Source organism: Pinus tabuliformis, chromosome 3_2 (assembly GCF_031772625.1).
Source record: "Pinus tabuliformis cultivar Carrire ecotype Pingquan chromosome 3_2, CPIR1, whole genome shotgun sequence".
Taxonomy (NCBI): domain Eukaryota; kingdom Viridiplantae; phylum Streptophyta; class Pinopsida; order Pinales; family Pinaceae; genus Pinus; species Pinus tabuliformis.
In genome coordinates this window covers 1018785551-1018807787 of record NC_142302.1, presented here as the reverse complement: position 1 = coordinate 1018807787, position 22237 = coordinate 1018785551, and the positions used below count along the sequence as shown (strand labels likewise).

The 22237-nt window shown below is 41.0% G+C and overlaps 1 protein-coding gene across 1 annotated transcript in view; it reads left to right on the top strand.

The window, feature by feature from the left end:
- LOC149184050 (uncharacterized) overlaps positions 1-22008 on the top strand; it is a 144157-nt gene extending 122149 nt beyond the window's left edge. Inside the window, exons 6-11 of the mRNA XM_089417379.1 lie at positions 19460-19534; positions 19661-19730; positions 20732-20833; positions 21040-21151; positions 21322-21384; positions 21513-22008. Coding sequence (XP_089273505.1) covers positions 19460-19534; positions 19661-19730; positions 20732-20833; positions 21040-21151; positions 21322-21384; positions 21513-21607 — 517 coding nt within the window. The 3' untranslated portion in view covers positions 21608-22008. The remainder of the gene's footprint in view (positions 1-19459; positions 19535-19660; positions 19731-20731; positions 20834-21039; positions 21152-21321; positions 21385-21512) is intronic.
- Positions 22009-22237: the final 229 nt, after the last annotated feature.

Below are 22237 nucleotides of genomic sequence, written 5' to 3'. Positions count from 1 at the left end.
TGTTTCCTCTACAAAACCCAACTCGGCCTCCTCCAATAATTCGCACTCCCTTATTCTATGCGCACTGGCTAATTGGATCTCCAACTGAGTGATCCTACACTCCTTTGGTGATCCTGCACTCACACTAGGAAAAATCTATCTACCTTTCGACACTGATTCCCAGCAACTGGAAAATGATCTAGTGCCCAGATCTGTGCATTGGAGAATTTATACAATTGGTATGGTCTTCCTGTAGATGAATTCGTCCTTCTCTCTGACTCTAGAAATATCTATGGAAATCTCCCCTGGAAATCCTCTATCCACCTTTTGTTGAAACCCTTTCACTGATGCTTCCCTAGATAGAACTCTACCCTCGCTAAATACTGCGCACTAGGTAATCCACACTACTTTGCACCCTTGCTTCACCATTGTGAACTATGTCTATGTTGATTTGGGGTAGCATTAGATGTGCTTTAGCCACGAAAATTGGTGGAGAGGCTAAGGCACATCAGATCTCCAATACCCAAAAAGGGTTTGGGCAGATTCTAAATAGTTTGGGAGATATTAAAATAATTAATATTTTTAATGGAGTCCCTAAGTTTAAATTTAGGGAAAATAAAATATTAATGTAAATTAATATAAAACTGTGTTAGAATGGTCCAAAAGTCACGGATCAAGCCAGATCTAACTTAGTCGTTGATTAGGACTTAATATCGATCGTTGAATTGTCAATGAGAAAAGTATAAGAGGAGGCTTGAGGGTCACTTGGAGAACACACCAAGAGATCAAGATTTCGACTTTCTGGGGTTGGGTTTGCTGAGAAAGTTGACAGAGTGATCAGAGTTGTAGCTCAGGGACAGTGAATATAGAAGCATAGAGGTAGAGATAGCACCGGAAGGATCAGCGCAGTAGTCGGAGAGGAACGCAAAAGCAGCCAAGGGTTCACGCAGAGCCAGCCAGGGCTCGCGCAGAGCCAGCCAGGAGCTGCGCAGTGCCTCAGAGGGCTAGCGTGGGTGATGCAGAGGGCTAGAGGGTTGACGCAGTGCCTCCAGAGGCTGACGCAGGCCAAGCGACGATGGGCTAATGCTGGGCCAGAGAGAGGTTGACGCAGTCCCTAAAGGCTGACGTGGGGTTTTGTGAGGTAGATTGGAGCTGCTGGAGTGTTGATTCGAGGTTTCAACCTGTTAGCGCTTGAAATTTCACCTCAGGCTGAGAAAGGTAAACTCCAAGGCAACATCAAACCACTTAGCCTCATAGCTAGCCCTACGGGGCAGGAGAGGGCTCTCTCCGGTCTATCTTGGCAAAGATATTCAATGGGCGAGATAACCAATGAGGAAACACTGATTTTAGGCTAGTAAACTGATAAAAGGTTTGATTTGGGATTTTTAGGGTTTTAGTGGAAAGTTGGGGAAAGGCAATTTTGGGTGCGGGGATTGGACACAGTTTTTGCAAGGGGTTCTTTGGGGCAGGGTAGGAGACTGTACTGATGCCTTTGATTTAAGTGAATGGATAGGAATGACCGGTGAGGAGCTAAAGAGAGCAAAAAACCTTTAAGAGTTCTCTTTAGACAGATGAAAACATAAATATTAAGCAAACTTAAAAGCAGAGCATGGAAATCATGAATTCTACTTTAACACTTCATTTGCCTAATTTGCAGAAGGAAAAGTAAGGAGATGATTCACATAACAAACTTAAAAGTACAAAGAGAAACAAACTATCAATACATGTAACCACAGGAATTCCAAAAAGGACTGCAAAACCCTGGTCTTTCTTCCTTTGCCAAAATTGCAGAGATACAATGAATAATACAATAGTAGCTTCTCCCTCAAAAGTCCAACCTCTCCAACCTCTGAAAATGACTAAGAAAATACATAATATAGGCAAGCTAACACCTTTCCTTGCCTTTAGGGGTCGAGTTCATCCTTCTAGGAGCTCAACTTGCCTCTATAAGCTAGGAAACCAATTCATTCATTAAATTTTTGCTATTTCATGAATGAATCTTCTAGAATAGGTAAATAAGTGTCATGTCAACATGAAAATACATAAATTACATCAAAGAGGGTGAAAAATCCCATCACAAGTCAAAACTGGTCAAAGCTGGGCGAATTCCTGAGCTGTAGATGAATTCCTGTGAAAACTGCCCAACGGGTCGTGCACTTTTCCTGAACGGGTCGCGCTACTTTGGAGCTGATTTTGAAGTACTTCCAGGTGTCCAAATGAGGCAAAAGTGGGCTTGTTGGAAAGGTCTGGATGTCTACTTTCCAACCCAAGTGGAATTTCTGAATTTGGTGGTCATTTGCCCCTCCAAAATTGCAATCTCCCAAGACTGCTTCCTGTGTGTCAAAAAGGTGACAAAAAATCATTTTTTGCTTGTTTTTTGACTTTCTGGAAGCCCAAAACTTGGTGAAATTTCTTGGCAATGGCTGAGCAAGTGTAACTTTCCATGACAAATCTAGAAATGCTGAGTTTTCCCAAAATGGAGTTGCCCAATGAAAGGGTCGCACGCGGCGCGCGACCTGTTGGTGGAGAAAACCTGTGTTTGGCACAAAAAATTCACAACTGACAAAATTTTCTCCAAATTTCTTGAAATTTGGGCTGGGAGTCCCCAATAAAGTAGCATGCTCAGTCAAAGAGGCTTGGGCCAAAATTTGGAGTGGATCGGGCCTTTTCCGTCGTTTTAGTGCCTTGGCCAACCTCCTTGGATCTGGCGATTGCAATTTTGACATTTCTCTAAAACCATGACACCTGTGCAAAAAGTGAAGGAGGTTTTTCTTCTTTGGCATGTTATGGACAAAAACCTCTCTCAGTTTTCCAAAATTCATCTTTTATTGCTTTGGAACATCATTTGAGTGCGACTTGTCCCGATGTGTGAAACAAGGAATTTTGTCGAAATGGAGCGAAATGAAGGGGATAGGGGGCTTCTAAATTCTTGGGGAAATTTTTGGGAGTGGGGAGGGATGTTAGGAAGCAGGGGAAAGTGGAATCTCAAAGATTGAGCGAGGGGAAGGGGTCCAAAAGGGCAAAACACAGGCCAAACCTAGAAAATTGCCAGGTTGTAGCTAGAAACTAGGGTTTGTGCAAAAATGAGGAATTTGGGGGATCTCAGTGATGGGAAGCATTTGATAAGGTATATGAAGGATAGGGGAAGGTGTATGAACATCTGGATACAAGTTTTGCCGATGATTTGACCGTCCAAGAGAAATTGCCTTCAAAACCCTAGGAGAGGGAAATGACCTTGCCTAGGCGCAACTTAAGCATGAACAAGGTGTAAAATGACTCATTAGACATTGACATGATAGTGACAACCCTATGAATGATGATAGACTTAGCGGAATGGTGACATGGACCAACATTTGGACAACTTTAGAAGGAGTGAAAGCAAACCCTAGACCTAATGCCTAGTGACCAAATTTTGCTTGCAAACTCTTTGAAATGACAAAATTTGACCTTGACACTCTAAGACCACTTTGTAAGAGCATATTTGATCACTAGAGGAAGGCTGGAAAGACTGACACTAACACAACCAAAATATCTGCTTTCCAGTAGAGAGGTACTACTGCCGAGATTTTTCTCTGTTGGGTGCGCTGGATTTGGCACCCAGATTGTATTCTGAAACTTCTTAATAAATCAAACCCTCAGATAGTTGCACGGGTTTTCCCACATTGGGTTTTTCCAGGGACATTAGTCCAAAAACAACAGTGTCACTTGTGTGCTTGTTTCTATTTCCTTCAGTTGATAATCTGTAATGTGTTGAGTATGTACTTGTATTTATTTCCAATATTTACATGGTAAATAACTTGTTAATTAACAGAACAAGTAGGTAGGAATAAATCAATAAAGTGCATGAAGGGTTTCTAATGTGTCAAACTTGGAAATTACAACATGGTATTAGAGGGAGGTTGTAGATCACAAGAGAACTGAGGACATTAGCCGAACAGAGCAGCAGCAGGAGAAAACAGCTGTCCCGAGTGACAGAAACTGTTCCTAGCAGAGTAGCAACAAGGAAGGGGTGACATAGTGCTTGCTTCATCAAGATTGAGCCAGAAGAGGCAGTGCAGAGGCTGAGGGAGGCAAAGGTAGGCTCACGCAGAGGCCAGGAGGGCTGACGCAGTCGGCTGAGGAGGCTGATTTGCTGGTGTTGGGGTTGTGCAGAGCCTAGGAGCTCTAACCTTTAGTTTTTTGGGGTTTAGGAGGCTATGGGTAAGTTGCAAAGTGGAGCTAGTGGGCTACTGTAGTCAGAATAGTACCTAACAGGGCAAGGCCAAAGTAGAGGGAGTTGCTACCGAGGTAGATTGCTAGCTAAGGAATCCAGATCAGTGTTGCAGTTGCATAGACGATTGGAGAGGGGCATCTCGACATTGGTAGAAGGGTTTCCACGAGGGAAATCGAGGCTCAGAGGAGTCATACCAAGAACTTCCAGGAGTGAAGTAGAGGAGCAGCGAAATGGCACTACACGGAGTAAGAGACTAGGACAGACTGGATGAAGCCTCAAACTTCGTAGTTTGGAAGGACAGAATCTTATCCGTACTAGATAGGAATCATGTCTAGCACTTCGCCTTGAGGAGGATAGCTATCCCAGTTGACCTGGCTGATAACGACAGGTATGAGGATGCAATGGCGAGGGCTAAGAGTATCATCCTTGACGAGGTCAAGGATCATATAGTACCAATATTGCCAAGAAGAACACGTCACAAGAGATGTGGGAGGCCCTAACCAAGTTGTATCATCATACTTCCGTGCAGAGGAAGATGCTACTAGAAAATCAGCTGCGATCATACTAAATGTAGAAGGGAGAACAGATCGACCCATTCCTCGGTCGATTGAAGGAGATCCGAGATCAATTGACTTCCATAGGGGCAACGCTGGATCCATAATTGATGGTGAGAACATACCTGAACAGTCTCAGAAAACTGAGAGGTGTTTGTCCAGAGCATACTAGGCAGGGCGACCCTTCCAAATTGGGAGGAAATGTGGGCTGCTCTTCGCCAAGAAGAGATTAGAAGGTTGAGCAAGGCGGGAAGCAACGGCAAGGGGATCATAATCAAGGAGGAGGAGGAGTATGTTGCCCTAGCATCTAAGGGAAAGCAGGAGAAACAGAAGAAAGACCTCTCCAAGGTCAATTGCTTCCACTGTGGAGAGCTGGGTCATTATGCGACCCAGTGTCCAAGGAAGAAGAGTAAGGGAGAGGCCTCCTAGACCAAGGCAGTGCCAGTAAGGGCAGAGAAGGAAGTGGAGACAGATGATGACTGTGCCATGAGTGCACACACACCACTTGAGCAGAAGTGGGGAGACATCGAGCTGTAGTCAGGTGGACTACAAGCGATGAGGGGTAGGATCCTCGAGGTACCCAGCCTCTTGGATTAGACCTTGCTATGGGAGTCCCGAAGAGGAGTAGCAGTACTGGCGATGTCAGTAGAGACAGATGCAGATGGAGCGAGGGAGGGAGCTACAATGCAGGATTCCCAGGACAATGCAAGGCTAGCAGGTTGCAACAGTGCGAGAGGCACGGGAGTGTTGCACTAGTGCAGGATGGCACAGAAAGGTGTGCAACGCTGTGAGATGCATGGAGTTGTTGCAGCAGCGCAGAGGTCAGAGAGGGAGCACTTGTCAGTGACAGAGGGAGCTTCAGCATTAGGTGTGTTTCTAGCCTGATGGAGATGTCAGAGTTGGGAGATCAGTTGCTTACTTCTCAGTAACTGAGTTGTAGTGCAACAGTTAGCAGTGGTAGTGCTATGGGCAACATGATGTAGCATGATGAGAGGGGTTGCAGTGCAGATGTAGCAGTGGCAATGGCAGGGCCATGGGCAATAGCACGGATGTAGAGGGAGTTGCAGTACGGATGCAGCAGTGGTAGTGGAAGGGCCATGGATAGCAGTACAGGATGCAGCAGTGTAGAGGATGTTTGGCAGCAGGCCTAGCATCAGCACAGGGACCGATGCCGGATGATCAGGGTGATACTCAGTGAGGAGTATTGCTAGAGGACAGTCCTCGCTAAGAGGGAGTGTTGATTTGCAGTAGCATCGGATGTGCTCTAGCCACGAAAATTGGTGGAGAGGCTAAGGCACATGAGATCTCCAATACCCAGAAACAGTTTGGGTAGATTCTAAATAGTTTGGGAGATATTAAAATAATTAATATTTTTAATGGAGTCCCTAAGTCTAAACTTAGGGAAAATAAAATATTAATGTGAATTAATATAAAACTGTGTTAGAATGGTCCAAAAGTCATGGATCGAGTCAAATATAATCTTAGCCATTGATTAGGGACTTAATCTCAGCTGTTGAATTGTCAACGAGAAAAGTATAAGAGGAGGCTTGAGGGTCTCTTGGAGAACACACCAAGAGATCAAGATTTCAACTTTCTGGGGCTGGGTTTGCTGAGAAAGTTGAGAGAGATCAAAATTGCAGCTGAGGGGTAGTGAATACAGAAGCAGAGAGGCAGAGATTGCACCAGAAGGATCATCATAGTCGCCAGAGAGAGGGACGCAGAAGCAGCCAAGGGTTCACGCAGAGGCAGCCAGGAGCTACGCAGTGCCTCAGAGGGCCATTGTGGGTGACGCAGAGGGCCAGAGGGTTGATGCAGTGCCTCCAAAGGCCAACGCAGGCCAAGATATAGTGATGCTGGGCTAACTCTAGGCCAGCGAGAGGCTGACGCAGTCCCTAGAGGCTGACGCTGGGGTTTTGTGGGGCAGATTGGAGCTGTGGAGTTGCCAGAGTGTTTATCTGGGGTTTTAGTCGGAATATCTGCTTCCGAGTAGAGAGGTACTACTGCCGAGATTTTTCTCTGTTGGGTGAGCCGGATTTGGCACCCAGATTGTATTCTGAAACTGCTTAATAAATCAAACCCTCAGATAGCTGCACCGATTTTCTCACATTGGGTTTTTCCGGGGACATTAGTCCAAAAACAATGGTGTCACTTGTGTGCTTGTTTCTATTTTTTTAGTTGATGATATATAATGTGTTGAGCATGTGCTTGTATTTATTTCTAGTATTTACATGGTAAATAACTTGTTAATTAACAGAACAAGTAGGTAGGAATAAATCAGTAAAGTGCATGAAGGGTTTCTAATGTGTCAGACTTAGAAATTACAACATGTATCAGAGGGAGGTTGCAAATCACAGGAGAACTGAGGACATCAGCCGAACGGAGCAACAACAATAGGAAATAGCTGTCCCGAGTGACAGAAACTGTTCCTAGCAGAGTAGCAGCAAGGAAGGGGTGACGCAGTGCCCGCATCATCAAGATTGAACAAGGAAGAGGCAGCGCAGACGCTGAGGGAGGCAAAGGTAGGCTCAGGCAGAGCCACGCAGAGGCTAGGAGGGCTGATGCAGTGGGATGAGGAGGCTGATTTGCTGGTGTCAGGATTGCGCAGAGCCTAGGAGCTCTAACCTTTAGTTTGTTGGGGCTTAGGAGGCTGTGGGTAAGTTTCAGAGTGGAGCTGGTGGGGTACTGTAGTCAGCACAATACCTAATAGGGCAAGGCCAAGGTAGAGGGAGTTGCTACCGAGGTGGATTTCTTGCCAAGGAATCCAGATCAATGTTGCAGTTGCACAGACGATTGGAGAGGGGCATCTCGACATTGGTAGAAGGGTTTCCAGGAGGGAAATCGAGGCTCAGAGGAGTCATACTGAGAACTTCCAGGAGGGAAGTAGAGGAGCAGCGAAATGGCACTACACGGAGTAAGAGACTAGGACAGACTGGATGAAGCCTCAAACTTCGTAGTCTGGAAGGGTAGAATATTATCCGTATTAGACAAGAATCGTGTCAAGCACTTTGCCTTGAGGACGATAGCTATCCCAGTTGACCCGGCTGATAACGACATGTATTAGGATGCAATGGCGAGGGCTAAGAGTATCATCCTTGACAGGGTTAAGGATCATATAGTACCACATATTGCCGAGAAGAACATGGCACAGGAGATGTGGGAGGCCCTGACCAAGTTGTATCAGCATACTTCCGTGCTGAGGAAGATGCTACTAGAAAATCAGTGGCGATCATACCAGATGCAGAAGGGAGAACAAATCGACCCATTCCTCGGTCGATTGAAGGAGATCCGGGATCAACTGACTTCCATAGGGGCAACGCCGGATCCAAAATTGATGGTAAGAACAACCCTGAACGCAGTCTCAAAAGACTGGGAGGTGTTTGTCCAGAGCATACTGGGCAGGGTGACCCTTCCAGATTGGGAGGAAATGTGGGCTGCTCTTCGCCAAGAAGAGATCAGAAGGCTGAGCAAGACGGGAAGGAGCAACAAGGGGATCAGAATAAAGAAGGAGGAGGAGGAGGATGTTGCCCTAGCATTTGAGGAAAGCATGAGAAACAGAAGAAGAAGGACCTCTCCAAGGTCAAATGCTTCCACTGTGGGGAGCTAGGTCATTTTACAACCCAGTGTCCAAGGAAGAAGAGTAAGGGAGAGGCCTCTGAGACCAAGGCAGAGGTAGCATGGGCAGAGAAGGAAGTGGAGATAGACGATGATTGTGCCATGAGTGCACACACACCACTTGAGCAGAAGTGGGGAGACATCGAGCTGTAGTCAGGCGGACTACAGGCGATGAGGGGCAGGATCCTCGAGGTACCTAGCCTTTTGGATTAGACCTTGCTACGGGAGCCTCGAAGACGAGTAGCAGTACTGGCGATGTCAGTAGAGACAGATGCGGATGGAGTGACAGAGGGAACTACAATGCAGGATTCCCAGGACAGTGCAAGGCTAGCAGGCTACAACAGTGCGAGTGGCACGAGAGTGTTGCACCAGTGCAGGATGGCACAGAGAGGTGTGCAACGGTGTGAGATGCATGGAGTTGTTGCAGCAGTGCAGAGGTGAGAGAGGGAGCACTTATCAGTGACAGAGGGAGCTTCAACATCAACAGTGTTTCTAGCCTGACAGAGATATCAGAGTTGGGAGATCAGTTACTTATTGCTCAGTAACTGAGTTGCAGTGCAGCAGTTACCATGGTAGTGCTATGGGCAGCACAATGCAGCATGATAAGAGGGGTTGCAGTGCAGATGTAGCAGTGACAGTGGTAGCAACACGGATGTAGAGGGAGTTGCAGTACGGATGTAGCAGATTAGTAGTGGCAGTGGCAGGGCCATGGGTAGCAGTACAGGATGCAACAGTGCAGAAGATGTTGGGCAGCTGGCCTAGCATCAACACAGGGACCGATGCTGAATGATCAGGGTGATACTTAGTGAGGAGTATTGCTAGAGCACAATCCTCACTAAGAGGGAGTGTTGATTTGGGGTAGCATAGGATGTGATCTAGCCATGAAAATTGGTGGAGAGGCTAAGGCACATGAGATCTCCAATATCTAGAAACGGTTTGGGCAGATTCTAAACAGTTTGGGAGATATTAAAATAATTAATATTTTTAATGGAGTCCCTAAGTCTAAACTTAGGGAAAATAAAATATTAATGTGAATTAATATAAAACTGTGTTAGAATGGTCCAAAAGTCATGGATCAAGCCAGATCTAATCTTAGCCGTTGATTAGGGACTTAATCTCGGCCATTGAATTGTCAACAGGAAAAGTATAAGAGGAGGCTTGAGGGTCACTTGGAGAACACACCAAGAGATCAAGATTTCGACTTTCTGGGGTTGGGTTTGCTAAGAAAGTTGACAGAGTGATCAAAGTTGCAGCTGAGGGGCAGTGAATACAGAAGCAAAGAGGCAGAGATAGCACTGGAAGGATCAACGCATTAGCCGGAGAAAGGGACGCAGAAGCAACCAAGGGTTCACGCAGAGGTAGCCAGGAGCTGCGCAGTGCCTCAGAGGACCAGCGTGGGTGACGCAGAGGGCTAGAGGGCTAACGGAGGGCAAGCCAGAGTGACTCTGGGCTAACTCTGGGCCAGAGAGAGGCTGACGTTGGGGTTTTGTGGGGCAAATTGGAGTTGCTGGAGTGTTTATCAATGGTTTTAGTCAAAATATTTTCTTCCAAGTAGAGAGGTACTACTGTCGAGATTTTTCTCTGTTGGGTGAGCCGGATTTGGCACCTAGATTGTATTCTGAAACAACTTAATAAATCAAACCCTCAGATAGCTGCACCGATTTCCTCGCATTGGGTTTTCCCTGGGACATTAGTCCAAAAACAATGATGTCACTTGTGTGCTTGTTTTTATTTCCTTCAGTTGATGATCTGTAATGTGTTGAGCATGTACTTGTATTTATTTCCAGTATTTACATGGTAAATAACTTGTTAATTAAGAAAACAAGAAGATAGGAATAAATCAGTAAAGTGCATGAAGGGTTTCTAATGTGTCAGACTTAGAAATTACAACAGTCTATCTCCATCCCATCAACTTGCTCTTATAATCTCTCGTTAGAACATCAATAACAAAGATCTAATCATGATCATTTTAGACTTCATTCAGATTATCTTAGATTTCATCAAGTCACTTTCTGGAAGTCTCTAGAGCAAACATCGATTTCTTTAGTTAATACTCATTAATTAATCAATTTTCTAAGTTAGATTTAGGAACTTTTTAATTATTGATCAATTAATTTAATTGAGAGGTTTCTAAGTGTTTTCTACTGAAACCTTTTCTGGATTTTGGAGATCCCATGTTCCTTAGCCTCTTTTAACACATTAGAGACTAGAACACCTGTCTGATGCTACCCCAAATCCATAAACTAACTGAAGGAGGCCGAAGGAGGCTAAAGGAGGCTTCATCCGACCCAGCTTCATCACAACCAGGTAGGCTTCGTGAAGTTTGATTATTTGTTTCAATTTTTGTGTTTTTCATTTCAATGTTTATTTTCCTTTCTCTAATTTGTTTTAGGCCTTGTGGCTGAGTTTCTCAGCCACAAAGGGCCCAAAAAAATTGTCATCAATTAAAAATTTTAAATTTTAAATTTTAGAGCTAAATTTAATATTATAATTTTATAGTTTTTTCTGTTCTAGATTCCATGCCATCGAAGGGTAGTAGAAAGCTTCTTGATTCGGCATGGGCACATTGTGTCTGAGTCATTCCCAGTGATGACCACCAAGTCAAGTGCAATTATTCCAATGCCACAATGTATGTGGGCATAAACAGGCTGAAATACCACATTTTCCTTGATTTTCTTTTCACTGTCAATTTGCATTTGAGGGCTTAAACCTTTTTGCTCTTTAGGGTTTCTTGAATTATTATCACATGATTTGATCATCCCAAAGCTAGGGCATCATTCTTAAGACTAGGGCTTTGTCATCAATGACAACATTACTCAACAATGACCCATTCACCCTTTGACATCAATGACAACTTTCATCCAACAAGGGAGAGAGCACAAAAAGAGGATTTGTGCACTGTAGTAGCCCACGGGCTGCAGGCTTTACTTCTTTGTACTTGCATCCATTTTCTATTCGGAGAAAGAGAGCAAAGCGGCCTCACCTTCCCGCTGGGTTTTCTCCCAAAAGGGTTTCCCATAATATATCTTGTGTAAATTATGGTTTGTGAGTTTTTATTTCGTTGTTCTCAATTTTCTTCATAATTATAATTTACATGCATACCAGTGAAGCACAACCCTTATGAAACCCGTGGGTAAGAATGGGTCACATGTTGGGATGGGTCAACTGCATAGAACCCATGGTCTAGACCCTTACCCCGCTGGTTTTGTACAAGACCCAACTACCCGCATCAAACCCATAGGTAGCCCATTAAACTCTCATCGAACCCCTATAAGACCCTTCAGGCATCAAAACCCACAATCTGTCCAAAAATTCGAATTTTTTTTTTTCTTTTTATTTTTTGGAAATGAGGTGGAGGAAAAGGGAACTTGGAGGGAAAAAAGCTTTATAAGCACCTCTCTCCCCTCCATTTCTCATTCATTTGTCATTTGAAAGTTTGGCTAATTTGTGTGAGTGTTGAAACTTGAGAGTGAAGTTAAATGAGCATGAAGGAACTGTTGGAGGAGGCTAAAGGAGGCTTCATCAGATCAGACTAAGCTTCAGGTAGGCTTCATGAACCTAGTTAGAATGTTTTCCATGTATTTATTTATTTATTATTTATTATTTTATATATTATTTTTTTTTTTTTTATGTTTGCAATTTTTTTTGGGAATGCTTGTGGTTGAGTTTCTCAACCACACAACGGCCCTGTGTGTTGAGAAACTTAGCCACACAACCAAAAAAATTTGCAAATTATAAAAAAAATTCAAAACCTAAAAAAAATAAATTAAAACCGATTTTTTTTTTTCTTTCTTCCAGATTTTGTCACCATGCCACCAAAGCGTTTCATACAGTCTCGTGATCTGGAATTGGCACATGGTCAACGAATCATTCCTAGTAATGACCACAATATCAAGTGCAATTATTGCAATGCCACAATGCATGCAGGCATAAACAGGTTGAAATACCACCTAGCCAAAATTCCTGGGCATGGTGTGGGATGTTGTCAAAGTTGCCCTAATGAAGTCACTACTGAAATGGTAGCTGCTTTGGAATCCATTAAAGAAGTAAGTTCTAAGAGGGCAAGAAGGAAGGATGAGATTGTTGGGATAGGTAGATCTTCATCTTAGAGTGAAACACAGTTTCAAAGTCCAGGTATTGGTAACTCCTCTTCAACTACTATGGAAAACAGGAGTATAACCTCTTCTTTCTTCAGTCCTTTTACAACTCCACGATCTCAACCAACCTTGGACAGTTTCAATGATAAGAAGAGGAAGGAGGTAGATATGGTAGTGAGGAGGTTTTGGTAACATAACAGTCTTTCATTCAACTATGCAAAGTCTTATTTTTATCAGCCCATGGTGGATGCCATTGCATGAGCTGGCCCTAGATACAAAGCTCCATCTTATAATGCACTTAGGGGGGAAGAGCTAGATGTGGAGCTTGAGTGTGTCAAGGAACAATTGGAGAGCATTAAAAGATCATTGAAATTTACAATTTGTACACTTATGTCCGATGGGTGGACAGATCAGAGGGGTAGAACAATAATAAATTTTGTTGTAGCTTGTCCTAAAGGAACCATGTTCCTAAAATCCATTGATGCATCACAAATGTAAAAGATGCACATTTGATTTTTTTCACTGTTGGCTGATGTGGTGGATGAAGTTGGGGTTGCAAATGTTGTCCAAGTAATCATGGACAATGCAACAAATTATGTGGCAGTTGGAAGGTTGCTTTGTGCCAAATATCCCACCATTTTTTGGACTCCATGCACTGTCCATTGCATAGACTTGATGCTAGAGGACATTGGGAAGTTCGAGTGGGTGCAAGACGTTGTGCAAGAATGCAAGCATATTACCAAGTATATTTATAGTCATGCTTGGGTGTTGAACTTTATGAGGGAATTCACATAGGGTGAGCTTAGTCGCCCAGCTATCACATGGTTTGCTACAAACTTTCTTTCCCTCCAAAGCCTTTTGTATGAGTACCAAGCTTTGAGAAGAATGTTTTGTAGCCAGTAGCGGATATTATGGAAAGATAGCACAAAACCGAAAGCAATGTCTGTGAAAATATCTATCTTTGCTGATAGTTTGTGGGACAAAGTGACTGATATTGTCAACTTCACTGAGCCCCTTGTGAAAGTCTTGAGATTGATGGATGGAGAGAAACCTGCAATGGGATATATTTATGAGGGCATGGACAGGGCCAAAGAGGCCATCAAGACTTTCCATAAGGGAAATGAATCTAAATATCTCCCTATATGGACAATTATTGATTCCAGGTAGGACGCGCAACTACATTCACCATTGCATGCAACAAGAGCATATCTCAGTCCGAGCTTATTCTATAATGAGGGGTCTAGCATTCAAAGAGATCCCAAGGTGATGAGAGGTGTCATGATATGCATTGAGAAGATGTTCCCGGATCTAGATATTCAGGACAAAATCAACTTACAACGATATATGTACAAGGAAGCATCTGGCATGTTAGGATTTAGCTCAAGCCAATGTCCTCAAGGACAAGTAAATGCCTTGTAAGTGCAAATTGTTAGAACTTAGCTTGTAATTTTGCTAGTTCTCTTTTATATGTTTGGCATTGCAAACTAATAATCTTTGCTGTTATTTTTTTACATCTCATTGGTGGATAGATTGTGGCCCTGAGGCACCACAATTACAAGAATTCACCATCAGTTTTCTGAGTCAACCCTGCAGTGCTTCTTCTTGTGAGCGCAATTGGTCAGTGTTTGAGCACATCCACAACAAAAAGAGCAACAGGTTGGAGCATGAGAGGTTGGAGAAGTTGGTTTTCATCTACTACAACCTTTGAATGCTCACAAAACAAGTGCAACCAAAGGATACTATTGATTTAGAGTCTTATTGGGTTGTGGAGGAGGCCCTTGATTTGAGTTGGCTTGATGAAGAGACTGAGGATCTCTCTAGTTTGCCATCTCAAATGGAGGCTCAAAATACACCTGCCTCATAGTTGCTTCAGTCTTCCGATGTTACCACTAGCTCCACGAGGGCTTATTTTAGGCGTGATCGTCCAAGTGATGAGACTCAAGATTGTTATGAGACAATCATGTATCATTTATGACATATGTATTTGAATTTTGTACTTGATGACTTTTTTAATTTGAATTATGGAATCATGAGTCCTTTACTTATTCAGTATTTAAATTTTTTACTTACAAAAATCGAATATGTTATGTTGTACTTTTATAGATATGAGATGATGTTATGAATTATTGCATATATTGTGGTTTTTATAACTTATAAGGATTGGAATTGTCATTAGTTTTGTTGTTGCACAGATTGTCTAGGTAGCGCGACAACACTCAGACCGGGGGCTGTCACCCTGATCCCCGATCTCTTCGTTTAAGTCGTCTCCCAATAGTAGGCTAAGGGGGGTAGACCCTATGGGATAAATGAAGATCAACTGGGAATCAGCTGGCTTGGGAGACACAGCGGGGGAAAACCAACACTTGATCGATTTTAAAAATTGATTAGCCCTTTAAATACTTAAGACCAGTGCCTTTGCTGGATGAAGTGGAAATCGAATAATTGATTTGATGCTTAGGAAATATAAATATAAACAAATCTTTCAACAATTGCTTGAAAATATTTATTGAGATGTCTAGCATATGATGAGCATTAAAACATTCAAGCAACCATGATGACTTAGCACAACTCCAACAATTAAATGACCACAAAATGCTAACCAATTTATAATATGAATCACCACTTTCAGATAGCTAATCTTCAAATAACATCTTTAAGAACTTTTAGCTCTACCACGAAAAAAACTTTTCTTTCAATTTTTTTTTTTAATGATTTTTTATTTTATGATTAAAATCAAAATTATGAAATAAAAACTAAATTCTAAACTAAGACCAAACCAAAAAAAACTAAAAACCTCTCTATGATTTTTTTTTTAAATTTTTTATGCTATAAAGTTCTGAGGTTAAAATTAAAATATAACAAAACTAAAATTTAAATCTAATCTAAACTAAGACCTAACTTAAATAAAAAATCAATAAATAAAATGAATCTAATTCGAAGTCTAGAACCTAGCCATATCAAATGAAGAAAATAAGAAAATAATTTTTTTGATTTTTTATATATATTAAAACACACAAAATAAAGTTCTAAATTAAAATCTAAATAAAGATGTCTAACCCTAGAACACACTAACCATACAAAAATAAAAAAAATATCGTGATGTTTTATTATACATGTGAATGCAACCTGCAACGGGGTGCTAGACTGGTAGACAAAGAGGAGGGCGCGGTGTGAGAAGAAATGCGGTTTGCTTGCAAGTATGCGTGGTAGGGGTAGCGGAAAGGAAGGAAGAGCGAGCAGCAACGCAGCTGAGGATGCGGGAATGGTTGTGGGTTGAGCGTGGATAGCAACCAGCGCGGGATGACAACTGTGTAAGGAGAGCAACAGAAATGGAGCGAAGTTCGAAGAGGAGTTGCGAGAGAGGATGTAGGGGATTCGCGTGGATAGGGATGAGAAACCGCGGGAATGGAGGGTAGACGCAGGCAGAGTGCTGCGTGGATGACTGTTGTAGATGCGTGGTGTGGCTGTGATTAGCAGGTTTTGAAGTGAGGACGTGGAAGGAAGGTTGCGGCTGCGGGGAGGAAGTTCTCTGGAACTGTGACAGAGAATGATGGTGATCGACAGGGGGATGAGGGATCCACGACAACCACAGAGAGGGATGGATGCAGCGAAGGGAGTTTCAGTGGTAATGGGTGGAGATGGCTGCGTGAAGAGACCGCTGTTGGACTTAGACGCGGGCAGGATGAAGGAATGCGTGGAGGGGTAGTGAAGACTGCGTGCAAGATGCTGAGGGCATTGGAATAAACGCCGGTGTGTTTGCTTGCTGCGCATGTGTGACAATGGCAGATTGGACGGTGAGGGTTGGAGCTGCGTAGGGAGAGGGATAGCTGCATGAGGAGAGAAGATTGGATATGAATACGCGGAGAGAGGAGAAAGGCTGCCAAGGGAAAAGGCTGTGTGGAAGTGAGGAAGCAATCCTACAGCCTGATTTTTTCTTCTAAAAAAATTTCGAAAAATTTTCCTATAAAATAAAACCCCAGGCAGCAACAACATAAAAAAAAATTCGAAAATTTCTGTCAAAATGAAATCCCAGGCAGCAAACAGATAGCCTGGAAAAACCCCCACGATTCTTCAGAAACCTTAAAAAATTTGAATCTTTTCGCTTCAGATTTCCTTGATGAAAACCCCACAAGAAATTTCCAGATCTGAAGTAAATATTCCTGCCAGAGCTGATCCTGAGGCCAGATCTTACCCTCCAGGGCCTAGATCTGGCTTCGGACAAAATGTTTTCTTCTGACCTGCAACCTGCAATAACAAAAACCGAACACCCAGAAATAAAATGTGCAAGAAACAAAACTAAAAACCCTAAAACCAGCTAAATAATTACAGTATTCACAGTTTAAAGGCTCTAAATAGCCAGATTTGTCAGTATGCCACAAAAATATTTTCAAAATTTTAAATTTAACATGAGATGAATTCACAAGAAAAATTCAAATGATAAGCCCGGGATCAAAACTGGCTGGGCTCTTTAGAAAATGCTTTCTCGGGAGTTGGCTGGTTCAGCTGAGAACTTCCCCAAACGCCCGTTGATCTTCGAAATCTAGATTTTGCACAACTTACTTCAACCATTAACAAAGAAGGAGAAAACGATACTAAAATCCAAATGTAATGGAGATACCTGCCATCATATTCAGAAATTTAACTACCATTCAAACCCTAGCGACTAAACAAGATACCTGTGTTTAAAATCACTCTTCATAAAGCTATCATCAATGGCTGAAATTAAAATCATGCATAGAAATAAAACATCTTACAACATTTCCAGAAGAGTAACACCAACAAGATTTCAACCCCAAAGTCTTTCTTTATTGCATATGAAAAATGACTACAAGAGAACTTTCTTTGGCACATGACTCTAAGATCGAATGATCTCAAATGACCCCTGACACCCTATTTAAAGAAAAATTTCCCAACGGCTAGTTTGAGTGATCTATGTCAAAGTGATCTCGACCGTCAATGAGGATGAAAATCTCTTTTAATCTCATCTGTCGAAATTTTAAATGCATTTTAATATATTAAAAAATTAAAATCTTGCATTTATTTCCTCAAAACTTTGACTTATTATTATTTTATTATTTTATTTTATTTTTCTTCGACCCTTGAACTTAGCCTTTGGAAAAATCACCTAGGACCTAGGACTTATGAGGGGATAAAACATTTTCTAACCCTCAAGACATTTTTCATCATGATTTTTTACATTTTTACATCTCAAGCTGGGGAAAACCCATTTGACATAGACCCTCATAGACTACCCAGTTCTACGACACAAACATAATCTAGCGGATCAAGCAATTTGTAATAACCTAATCAAATAGTTAGAATTATCTCCAAATTACTTTTACATAAACTCGACCTAGTACATTAGGATTCCCCTAAGATTCTAATGACCAAATCCATCCCGACTTTGGGGTTAGGCTGAAGGAAAACTCTGCCGATCATGGATTGGTGAGACAAAAAACTTTCCGGAACGTAGATCATCACTAGAAAATTAGGTTTACCTAGGCAATTACATACATGACATAGATTTGCTAGGATTATTTACAATTTACACATGCAGACTGGGTTTACAAAATAACATGATTAGGCAGATGATGATAGTCAAATGGCACGGACACGTCGATCAAGCGCTATCCCTTTTGCGAAAAAAAGGGGGTGTACTGCTATGGGTCGTTGACACGTAGTGGTCAACAAGTTTCTTTTTCGTGCTTAAAATTTACCACATTTTAAGTTTTTTTTGTTTGTATTTTGACGGGTCTTATAAGGGTCATTCCCAAGTCTTATACGAGTCGACAAGTCGATGCCATGACGAGTCTTATATGAGTACGAGTCATGCAACATTGATGCATATGCAATACATAGTAATTCACATATCTAGAAATCTATAGAGAAATAAACCTTCATAGTGTAGATTGCAGATTTTTAAGTTTAATTTTGTCATATGTGTTGTGACAAACTGTCTAGTGGAATATCCACAGCGATTTACGGATCATAGGTCGACTTGAACTCAGTCACTCTTAGAAGATAGGAAGTCTAGGATATCCTACTGTGGATGGGAAATGAAGTTTGACCACCTGTTTACTAAGAAATATTCAATCCAATGGGAGAAGGCTAATAAGGTGTTTCAGCAAACTCATGGAGCATGACTAATAAGCCAGAGACAAGTATTTGGATCCTAGAAGTTAGAACACAAACAGAGAAAGGACTTTGGTATGGTTGCAGATACCTGTGATTTATCAACATTGTGGCACTCAGGCTTCTTGAAGGCATTAATCATATTTTCTTACAGGACCCTCCCAACAAAGCACGATGGATTAAACGCTCACGAAGATTACTGTCTTCATCCATGTCAATGACAATGAAAGAAGTTGATTCAGACTTAGAGACATCACCTCATGATAGACCTTTGTGACTGACTTTCTGAGACATTTTGGTGGCATCTTCTCGGAATCTACAACAACCTTGCTGTTGCCATCTCAAGTGTGAGCCATAATGGGCTCCTTCACCTAATGGGTAGGAGTGGATGGCTGGAAAGAACAGGCTAGTGAATACTGACTATAACTGAAAGCATCTGAAATAACAAGAAGCATTTGTAGAAAGCATTCAAGAAAACAACGCTCAAGTTCCCCCAAACTCAGGGTTCATTTTGTTGCTGTAATTTTCTTTTAGTTCTTGTAATTGTTGCTGACAAAAATATTGATAAATTTTGGGTTTAACATGCTATCCAATTATTTATTATTCTATCATGGAGATCAAAATGTGCTTTATACACTGTCAAAATTTATTGTAAATCTGTTTTAATAAGATAATTGGTACAGAATGAGTAAGTTGGATGCAAGGAGTGCTTTGGAGATGTAGACACCATATCATATGAAAGACTGTTGAGAATCATAAATAGACTTTGGTTAAACTTTCATCATGCAATATTGTATTTTTTCGCATAGACTGAATTGTGTTTTGAGTTTCTTCAGCTTTGAGCTTCACTTGCTTATTTAATACTTTTGCAGCCCGAGCTTTAAAGAAAAACTTGCAAGCAAAATAGATGAACTTGGTGGGGCTCGCTACATGTTCCTTTCTCACAGGCAAGTTGTATAATACATTATTATCTAATCCTTGTTTTTTGCTTTTTTCTTTTTCTTTTCAGATGCTTAGATTTTAAACTTGGAACTTGGACCTTCTGATATATTTCAACTCAATTTAATATACAGAGATAATGTTGCTGACCATGATAAATGGGCTAAGCGTTTATCTTGTGACCGCATATTGCATATTAATGAGGTAAATGGGGAGAAACTTTCTTGTTTGAGTTCTATCGTGAATAGAATCTGTATGTGTTAATTTTTCATTGATTATTACATGTCATGAATCTGATATACCTAAAGTATAAGACCTGTGGGATGTCTCCAAAATTCGTTCATCTAACAGTCATAAGATACTCCTTATTCTTGCAGCCATTTCTCTTCAGTTTATTATTTGGAAGAAAATGCCCTTCTTAGCTGTTTTCATCTTTAGTGTTAAACTATCCTTTGTGCATTTCTTCACCAGCAGGGTTAGTCTTATCTTTGTACTGATCCCTTGCTTATTTGTGGATATAAAACAGAAACTTAGATAATGACATCCGACTACAGTAGCCCCTAAACCTAAACGAAGCATGCAAACAACAAAAAGGAAATAAAGAGAAATTTTAGGCAACCGGTAGGTGGATAAGTATGCATTCTTCATTGTTAACAATCTATAGACATTACCTCTATAGAGTATATTATCAAAATAAAAAACTCCCGCCTATTTATTATGTTTTCTATTGTTAGTATTAAATGGTAAAATTATTCAGTATATTCCCGGGCCTGAATCCAAATTCTCTTCCATACAATGGTCATACTAAAATTTGCCTCAGAATAATGATTGTATAATAGGATACAAACAGCAGAAAACAGCGCTCATTTTAAAATTATTCATTTTCTGAGTGTTTGCTGAGCCCGAATTGAACTACTATACTCTGGCGTCACCAAGCCAAGCTTTTTAACTTTGATTATGGTTACCCATCTGTCTTGATTTGATCTGCCAAGTTATGTAGAAATTCTTTATTGTTTTGTTGTTTCAACTGTTGGTTCTTAGATAGACATTCTGCATTCCTCATTGGCCTCTCTTCTTGTGGGAGCAAAAGAACTAGCGAAAGACAATAATTTATTATACACTGGTGGGAATAGTGTGGATATCTTTCTATGTTAATCAAAATGGTTTCTCCAGTTGTCACTTGACTTTCTTCCCTTGTGTATTAGGTACAATCTCATACTGCAGATGTAGAAATAAAACTTGAAGGCCAAGGGCCATGGAGTCTTAATCCTGATGTTGACCTTATTTTTACACCTGGGCATACTGAGGTAAGTGATTGAAATACATATAGAAGGATTTTCCATGACATTAAATTTGGGTGTAGTTTGCATATAATTGCAAATGCAGCATATTTGTTTCTTCTATCAAATAGAGTTTAGAAGAATAAATCTGAAAATCAAACTTCTCAATTGATATAATGTATATCAGAAATCCATGCCCATAGGACATAATGTATATGTAAAACTTGTTTCAGGGATCTGTCTCTCTTTCTTATAAGCCACTCAAGGCCCTATTCACAGGGGATCATCTTGCAGCATCACATAATGGTGAATTGACTTATTTTGAGAAGTATAACTGGTATTCAGGTAGAATACAATATATTCTTACTTTTTCTAGGTCTTTTTGCGCTTGTAACTAGTTGGCTTACTTATTTTGCATTTCAACTACCCAGTAGACCTTCTATGGGAATAATTGTGAGATGACAAAATTTCCATGTTGGCAATGTGTTAAAACTCAATCCAACCAACTTATGCAGTGGAAAAACAAGTGCAGAACATCCATCCTTTTCTGCAAATGGACTTTCTCTGGATTTTGCCAGGTTTGAACTTGTTCATGCACTTCATTGGCAGTCCTACCTGAGTTGCCACTAGTATCTTTGTTAATAAATGCAATATTTAGACTCTTGGCAGTAAAACTTATACAATGCATTAAATTTATCTGTTGCAGGTCATGGTAGGAGGATCAAATTTGAGAACATTAATGAAAAAAATGCAGCAATTGAAAAACTGCTTTCAGGGGTTGGTCTTTTACAATTAGTTTGATCTTGGCATTGAAAAGGATCAACAAAAGTATTTATATGGGAATACAGTCGTAATAACAAGGAAAAGTCCCCCAAAGCATTGGATTTACTGATGCAAAATACCTGTACATACTACAGAGAATATTGGTGCACTGTATATGTTGTTTAACGTGATAAAGCTGTTCTATATGTGTGGCTGTATTGAACTTACTGAATTTGTGTATCCATAAACATGAGGGTATATTGAACTTACTAAATATTTGTATTCATATTCGTGAAAATCCATCATAAGATCTGCATTATTGAGAATGTATCCTTATATAGAAAGTACTGAACATAAAGAATATTTACATTCAGTCCATCCAAAAGAATGCTCACTGTGATTTATGAGAATGCTGAATGAAATTCGTATATTATAAGGTATCTTCTGTGATTATCCCTTCATTGCAGCATGTGAGGTATATTGTGATATCTCGTAGAATTGCTAGGAGTTTGTGTGTCTTTATTGCACCTGTATGTGTTTTTCCATAGCTTTTGAGTAGCATTTGATTATATTATGTGAAATTTGAGAATGCATTGACTCCAGTTTTTGAGAAAATTGAAAGAAATTTGCGTATTATGATTTTTTATGAGTTTTCTTTTATTGCAGAAT